Source organism: Phragmites australis, chromosome 19, assembly GCF_958298935.1.
Source record: "Phragmites australis chromosome 19, lpPhrAust1.1, whole genome shotgun sequence".
Classification (NCBI taxonomy): domain Eukaryota; kingdom Viridiplantae; phylum Streptophyta; class Magnoliopsida; order Poales; family Poaceae; genus Phragmites; species Phragmites australis.
In genome coordinates, this window is record NC_084939.1 from 10,450,236 (window position 1) to 10,458,851 (window position 8,616).

General features: G+C 40.3%; 1 protein-coding gene across 1 annotated transcript; it reads left to right on the forward strand.

Moving 5' to 3' along the window:
- Positions 1-2,996: 2,996 nt before the first annotated feature.
- Positions 2,997-5,466, forward strand: LOC133900391 (SKP1-like protein 1). Its single transcript, XM_062341510.1, has 2 exons — positions 2,997-3,512; positions 5,074-5,466. The coding sequence occupies exons 1-2, from the start codon at positions 3,156-3,158 to the stop codon at positions 5,245-5,247; spliced, it is 531 nt and encodes a 176-aa protein (XP_062197494.1). The 5' UTR covers positions 2,997-3,155; the 3' UTR covers positions 5,248-5,466.
- The last annotated feature ends 3,150 nt before the right edge of the window (positions 5,467-8,616 follow it).

The following is an 8,616-nucleotide window of genomic DNA, read 5'->3' on the forward strand; positions in this document are numbered from 1 at the left end:
TTTGTGCTAGGTTTCTCTAGGAGGCAAAGAAGGATAGTGATGTTGTCCAACCAGTATGCATCCCACATTCAGGTTTGGTATTTTCTATTTGGTCACCGTACTTCTCTTTTTTCCATTTATTAAAATACTCCCTTTTTAAGTTAGGCGTTCCCAAAAGATGAAGAGTTGATCAACAAAGACATCCCAAACTTCTTGGTGATGTATATGCTCTTCAGCTAGGGGAGGAGATGCCTGGTTCATGTAGAAGACGATAAAGATCAGCGAACCTAAGGGGTATAGGGATGCCCTCTACTATTCAACTACAAAGTGACGAGAACGATGAGGATGATGATTTCATGCCACCAATGCCTCAACATTCCAGCAGCAGTACATGAGAAGGTTCAAGGAACACTGCAAACAGATGTTTACCCACCACATCGAGATGCCGTACAACGAACAATGATATAGGACGTGCTCCTACCGTGATAGCTCAAGATGAGAACGACGATGATTTCATGTCAATTAAATATTGGATGGTATATTTGATGGCACTAGGAAAAACGCTCTAACAAGGAGTAAAAAGTTTTTCTGTGGTAGTTTGGAGCCCTCTTGGGGTATACTACATCACCTATTCCCTCTCAACTTATAATATCTACTGGTTTTGAGACTGATGAGGTCAGACGTACGAGTATTGTTGCTAATTTAGAACTTCCAAGATTTGGCATAGAGCGGCAAAAATCCAAAAGTATACAACATATGGTGCCGTATTTGCTAAAATGGATAACATGTTGATATATTTGTAAATTTTAGTATGTGTATTCGACTCCTCATGTACTGAAAATGAGTTTTCAGTATACCGTGCACCAAAAATTCCCCAATCCCACCTTTTTTGGCACACAAGGTGCCAAATATGGCACTATGCACCGTATTTGACACCTCATGTGCTGAAAGGTGCCGAATACAGCCCACCCCACCGTATTTGGCACACGACGTGATGAATACAGCCGGCCGTGTCATCACGTCGTTTTGGATGCTGCTTTTGTCTCATCATGTCGCTTTGGCGCTAATGCTTTCAGCGTGAATGGCCCGCGGATGACGCGTGCTCCTGCCTTATCCTCACAGTGCCTCGCGCATTGCTTGCTCAGGGCCTTCGGCGCGTTAGACCAGTGTGCTGTTGTTGTTTCCTTTTGTCGCATGCAAGCTTTCGGTGTATGGTGTGCTACCATTGTCGCATTAAAGCTCTGTCATGTGGTCAATTAGTGTCCAAAGCTTGAGTCAGGATAGAGGTGTTGTCAGTTTATGTTTAAAGCTCCGTCGTGTAGTTACTTCATGTTTGAAGCCTAAGTTGGCAAATCGACGTAGAGCAATAATAGTACCTCACATAATTGGCAGAAGAACAAGCATATTGCATAGCTGTTAAATACCTAGATAATCTCAAGGCGGTGGAAAGCGGTGACTCAAATTAGCGGTACAATAATAGTTGTGCTAGTCAATGCTATCAGTGTAAGATGTCTATCATCTCCAATGTGGTGATGAAAAGTTATAATGATAGGTACAAGAAAATCGACCTTCATCTCTGATATCTGAGGGGGTCCCGGTGCTTAGACCACAACCTTTTATGGCCAGACTACCAGACTTTTACGATTATATTGTTGGAGCTCTTTTTGTCCTATTTTTATTGTTTCTCTTGCAATCTCACTTCCACTTTGTATCAACGTTTTCCTATCTTGGGTTAGTAGTTCCTCCATAGCTATTTGATCTTATTCAAAGTTAGAAGAGAGACGCATTAGATGAAAATTAGGAAAGGCTATTCGAGAAATTGGTGTGAGCCTATTCACCAATTGTTGGTCCTTCAAAGCTATTGTTGGTCAAGAAACCTCTTGGCCTGTCCGGGTGGTCTAACTACGGGATATGACAGTCTGATCGCTGGGACTTGACACAAACGACTAGAATAAATTTCTTAGACCAACTAGTAGCGGTCTAACTGCAAATATGGTGGTTTGATCATTGGAACTGCAATGAAAAACTCTTTCAAAACCTTCTCGGGGACAACGATATCAAAAAGGTGAAATTCAATCAATCGACCTCCAAATTCAATAAAATTTGAACTAGAGATACATGGAGAATCACCACCAAAAGGATCCATCATAAAAGATCAAGAAATCCTAAAAAAGTTCACGAGTTTTGGAGAAATCAAAGTGAGGAATAAACAAGTGCAAGAACTACAAATTCGTGGTGCTTGCACGAGGGATTAATCCAGGATCATTTAAAATATATTGTCACACGTGCTAGCACCTTGGAGACTCCTAAAATCCCATCCAAAATCACAGCGTAAGGGAAAAACGAAAATCACCTGGAAAGGGGCAAGAATGAAAAAAAACAGGCCAAAACTTGATCAAAAACTTGGTGGGCATATCTTCCATGATTAGATTTCAGTTTGATTTGGAGAATTTATGCAATCCTGGGGGTAATGTAAATCAAATACATTTTCTACATAAAAGTTGAAAGATATCCCCACCTGGATTTCCTTTTTTTTTTTCTATTTTTTAACTTTCCTTTTCTCATCTCAGCATTTTCGTTTGAGTTCCTCGCTGCAAACGGGCCTTGGCCATACAGTTTGCATCTTGCGAGCATGGGCAAGATCATCCTGGAGACCGATGCACATAATTATAATGACTGCCCTTGAGAGTGATGCTTTTGATTTAACCCCGTCAGGTGTTCTTTTTAAATAGCCAAAGTTCTTACTCTTTTGTAACTTTATTGAATTGCAAAGTCATACGTAGTCGAATACGCATACTAAATTGCTCGTCTAGGCACGTTGATGGATCCGAGTGCCTTATATGGTGGCCGAGTGCCTTATATGGTGGAGCGATACGGTTCCGACTGTTGTTATGTGGTTGGTGCTCAGCGATTCGGCTGCTCCATCGGTTTAATGGAATACAATGCCACTAAAAAAAGGGCCCTCGGCCCAAAGCCCAATCCCTGGCGGCTATCCCTCTGTATAATATCTCCCGACCCAGCCACCCCGTCGCCGCAATCGACGACCCGCCCTCCTCCATCCGTCTCTTTCCCCACGCGCCGCAGCGAGAGGGCTAGGGTTTCGTCCACCCCCTCCCCCCTCCCAATCCGATCCGATCCGAGCCGATCGAGGAAGCGAGACCGGCTGATCCCATCCGATGGCGGCGGAGGGTGAGAAGAAGATGATCACGCTCAAGTCCTCCGACGGCGAGGAGTTTGAGGTGGAGGAGGCGGTGGCGATGGAGTCGCAGACCATCCGCCACATGATCGAGGACGACTGCGCCGACAACGGCATCCCGCTCCCCAACGTCAACTCCAAGATCCTCTCCAAGGTCATCGAGTATTGCAACAAGCACGTCCACGCCGCCGCCGCCGCCTCCAAGGCCGGCTCCGACGACGCGGGCGCAGCCGCCGCCCCGGCCACCAACAGCACCTCCGCCTCCGGTGAGGATCTCAAGAACTGGGACGCCGACTTTGTCAAGGTTGACCAGGCCACCCTCTTCGACCTCATCCTGGTACGGCCCCCCGTCTCCCCTCCACTCTTCCCCCGCTATCTGTCTGCGTATCGGAAGAAAATAGATCTGCGATTGGTTAGGGATCGGATGCGTCCACGCAGATCTGGATTTGTTTGTGGTTGAAAGCGGTTTATTTTGTGCTGATTGCTGTGCGTAAGCTGTGGTTTCTCGATTGCAACATAATAATATTGCATTATAGTAGATTGGATTAGGATTGTCGAATGTGTGGTCCTAATTGTGGAAACTGCGTCCATACTCTATACAGATTACATTGGAAGGAATGGAATAATCTGGGGAGCTGAAGTATTCTCATGTTGTTATCTCTTGGACAGTTGGATGTATGTTTGCTTGTGTCTCCATCTAGTAATAAATTCATTGGTACCATTCAGTGTTATATTGTTTCCATGCTTGTTGATAAGTCATTGTATTGCTTTGGTCAACTTTTCTTGTGTATAAACCTTGTAGACAGCTATTATTCTGGGATAACAGTAATAGTTATTACAATTTATCTGAAGTTTCTTGTTTATAGTGTTACCCTTCTATTAGCAAGGTAATGTGGTGCTAATTAGTTTGCGAGGGATGAGATACAGGGAACTATTGTGTGTTGATTTCTTTTATACAAATAAGTTATGGGCTCTTGGCCTTTATGTGTCCACTATGCACATCTGACTCTAGTTGCAGTGCCTTTACTTCTTATTTTGTTAATGTGGCTTGTTATTGTGCATATTTCGCTCTCCTTTGTAGTAGATTAAAGATGGCTTTATTGTATGGTGCTAGTTATGGAAATTATGGTTATAATGCCATTTTTGAACTTGCATAATTGATTGGCTTGGCTTTGATTACATTACTATTATCCTATTTGGCTATATGCACTTCTATTATTCTGTGCTAGCACCTCTACTTATTTAGTAGTGATATGTGCTTCTATTACCAACTTTACATGGTGAAAAATAATTTGCTGAGATACAGTGCAAGTACTAGTGCGTTGATTTGTTTAATCCAGAAATTTCTGTTCTGTCTCTTGTTGTGAGCATGTGTTTTAGTTGTGAAACTTATAGCTATGGCACTTTTTCTTTAACATTTTTGTAGATTGCCGAGTTACTTTATTTTTCTCTATTATCACAGCTTACTATCCACATGTCACAATTTAATCTGTTTCCTATACTTGTCTAAGTAGTGATATCTAATTAGGATACCATGTAAAAACAGTGCGATGATATATTTTGATTTATTACTTGCAAGAGTACATCTCTGCATGCGCACTACTTACCTGCCGTTGAACATGTATCCCATAAGTAATTAAAATAACATTATGGACCTGGTGTCCAAATTTGTTTGTTATAGTTGTACTCTTTTCATGAAGACAATGGTATCTGTAATGCTGTATCTATTGTGGCATCTTTACAGTTTTTAATTTACGCAATTATTTGTTCTTTACCAGTATGTATCTTTCTTTGATGGTGATGGTTGCCCATCAATCTGCTGTAGCCATTATTGCTGTTCATGACTTTGTAACTGTTGTTTCTGACACCCTCTTTTGCTTTCCGTTCTACTTTCTCAGGCTGCAAACTATCTCAATATCAAGGGGCTGCTGGATCTGACTTGCCAGACTGTTGCTGACATGATCAAGGGCAAGACTCCTGAGGAGATCCGCAAGACCTTCAACATCAAGAACGACTTCACCCCTGAGGAGGAAGAGGAGATCCGCAGGGAGAACCAGTGGGCCTTTGAGTAGGGAAGCATCCAGGCTCTGATCTCTTGCCTAGATTTCGTCATATCTACTACCTTGCTTTCATGTGTCTGTAATTGTTGTAAGTATTTTGGGCATGACTATGGGGTTGATCATGGGTAAAACTGATGATGTGATCTCTTGCCGGTACTTCTGAACCAATTATCTCTAGCTAAATATCGTGACTCTCAAGTGGCTGCTTCCTCCTAAGGGGCTTTAGTTTAATTGTCGAGCCATCATCTTTATTCTGTGTGGATGTTTGGTGATCGGAATTTCTTCGTGAAAGCTGTGGCCTCAATCGTTGCTATTGTGATATTGCTTGTCGTGCTATCGTTGCGGTTATTCTGTCTGTTACCAGATGTTGTGGGTACAGTGTCATAGAATAAAGGAAACTAGTCAGTTCCCAATTAATGAAGTTACTGTGCAAAATGTTTATGATGGTTATACCATTTTCCGGCCAATTTGATGGAATTAGTGCCGAACTGTCGAATGCCAGAGCAGGGGTAGAAACCTGACGGTGACAAGGAACGCTTCGCCTGCATGTAGTCACAGAGTCAACTGAGCATAACAGGCTGAACTCTTGCAGACTTCTTTCCCGCTTTCAGTTTTGTAGATGGAAGTGTGCTAGGTGCCTATGTGATTACTTTCTATGGATGCAATGATCTAAGCGTCTGGGAAGAAATTATGAACTAATAAAATAGATATTTTTTCCATTTTCTTAGCATACCTTAACATTCCGTACAAAGTAGCTTAATAGTGAATCCACCATTGATTAGTTCTAGACATCTTAGTGTTTGACTCTTTTGTATCATTGTTTTCCCTTTTTATTTCTTTTATATGTAATGTTTTCCATTATTTCTTTTTTATTGGATTATCTTTGCTTCTTTTTTCTTTCTATTTCTTCGTGTTTCTTATCCCTCGCCAGCACATCATTTCTGCATCGTTCCGTCAAATATTTTCAGAAAAGTTTTTGACGAAGGGAGATCCCCTGCATTTCCTTTTTACTGAAGGACCCACAAAATGTTTGTGGTCGAAAACATCCTAACAATTCGTCCTGGCATCTGAAGACAATGCACAGGTGTTAATGTAAAGACCTGAAACACATTCAGACTAACCAAGTACTGCTCCGCACACAATTTAGAAACGAGGAAATTTTCAGAACTAAACAATCAAAACCTGAATTATTAAAGGAACTCTCACTGTAGACAAAACCATCTTCATAGCAATAAAATCACACCAAACACAAGACTCCGTCAGCGCAGCACCAAAGTAGTAAAATTACCTTCTGAAACTCCTGCTTCCATCCTGTGCACTCTGTACACCTTGGATGATACTGTTCTTCTGCTGTGTGCTCTGTAGGCCTGCCCAATGAATAAAAAGGAACAAATCTCATGGATAATGACATTATGATCGTTGGGTTTGAACTAATCAAACGCAATGACATTTCTTCTTGTGCGGAGGGCCTCAGCTAATCGCTAAGCAGTGACACAAAGTTTCACATGTAAGATTGTCAAGTGACTCTGGGTGATCACACATTTAAACACTTCTTGACTTCTTGCCTACCCCTTCTAGGAAAATTGTGTCTGGTCAGAATTTAATTCCAGGCCATCAACCACAGAAAAAAACTTAATTTTCATGGGGAACTTAATAATCTTACACATCCTGTGCAATCTAGGTTTCTGCAGTCTGCTATGCATTTTCTGGTACATTGACCTCAATGTATACTTCTTAGCCTCAAGCGGCCAATACAAGATTCTGGTTCTTCTGTCAGTTGATGCTGGCAAAGTGGATGTACCAACTGATACAATTGCTGCATCTGATTATCTGACAAATTACGCCAAAGGGATATATGAACTGATCCTTCTTTCACTTCCTTAACTGAAGCTTCAGCATTTGGAGCAATATTATGCAACTCTGTATATCTCAAAGCCAAAGGTTTAGCTTTCATTCAGGAATCATCCCAGAATCTTATCTTAGTCCCTTGACCTAATGTCCATCTACACCCCTATTGAATTATAGGTCTCAAGGCTAGCAAATCTGACCAGCAAGCAAAATCAGTAAATACCTTCGAGATAAAACTCACATTAGAGATATCAAAACTTTCGTAAACTAGTTGAACACATCCACGAACCAACAGAACACTGGACTTGAATTAGTGGAACAATACCAATGACGTATGGGAACACGGATGATAACTAGGTTTTACTACTAGTGTTCTATAACTTCTATTAGTTCATCGGTAGTTATGTGGTAGTATGCAGCTAGTGCTCCACTAGTTCGTGGCTTTCATAATTAGTATTAACCACATTTGCAAAACCCCCATAATTGGAACAAGAAGATACCAACCGACACCAGCTAGGATTCAGAGAATAGGGGCTTCAGCTAGGGTTTGGGGTGGCAAATGTGGTCATCACATGGACACTAATATGGTGTGCAAGACTAATAAATATTTGAACATATTTCTGGCTCATACACCAAAATTTGAGTTGATTGTATTTCATTTACTGATGATACCATAAAGAAGATCCTGTTGCATAAATAAAACTAACAAATGGCCATATATATGATTTCAAAATAATATTATTCGGGCTTCAGTGAAAACTTATTGAAAGCTCGCCCAGAGACTACAAATTAAACTGGATTTATTCAGCACATGGACTTACTGATTTCAGAAATGTCATTTAATTATATTTCTGTTTGGAAGCAGGAACAGTGTGGTTACAAATATGTTTCCCTAGATCAGTGGAAGCTAAGTTCATTCTTCATGTTTCAAAGAGATATCTGTTACAAAAAATTTGAATCCTCAAGTACTGTCATCTGCTAGTATGGTTTTCACATATGTACTACAAAATTGAGTGAGTGGTTGTCGTTAAAAAAATGAAAATACATACATATAATTATCCATACTAATGAATAATATCATTGACAAATACATATCTAGAAGTCAATAGTAAAATTGTATTATCATTCGGAATTCATATTGGAGAAAAAGAAGGATGCTACACATTAGAAGTTAATTAGTTGAACAATCACTTGTTACATTTTATTAGTTTTCTTGTTCTCCCATTCACAAAAACATTGTATTGGGGAAGTCCACAATATAATAAGTTGATACAAAATAAGATATGATTTATAGTTTTACACTATCTATTTCCTAATAGTAGTTGATCATATATATATTCAATTGAAACACCGGTACATGATGAATCTAAAAGATGAAACTTGTTGAGAAAGTGAAACAAAAAAAGAAATTTGAAAAGTTAGTGACTTCTATATAGCTTATAGCCCTGCGAATCTAAAATCACATTCATCTTCAATTAGATTCCCGACTCATGCATTTATCATTAAGAACAAAAAATTCTTACAGCACCTAGT

What these genes read in the sequence shown, in the direction of transcription:
- LOC133900391 (XM_062341510.1), top strand. Translation starts at nt 3,156, where the DNA reads ATGGCGGCGGAGGGTGAGAAGAAGATGATCACGCTCAAGTCCTCCGAC. An exon ending in CCCTCTTCGACCTCATCCTG is followed by an intron (nt 3,513 to 5,073) that starts GTACGGCCCCCC and finishes CTACTTTCTCAG; the next exon opens with GCTGCAAACTATCTCAATAT.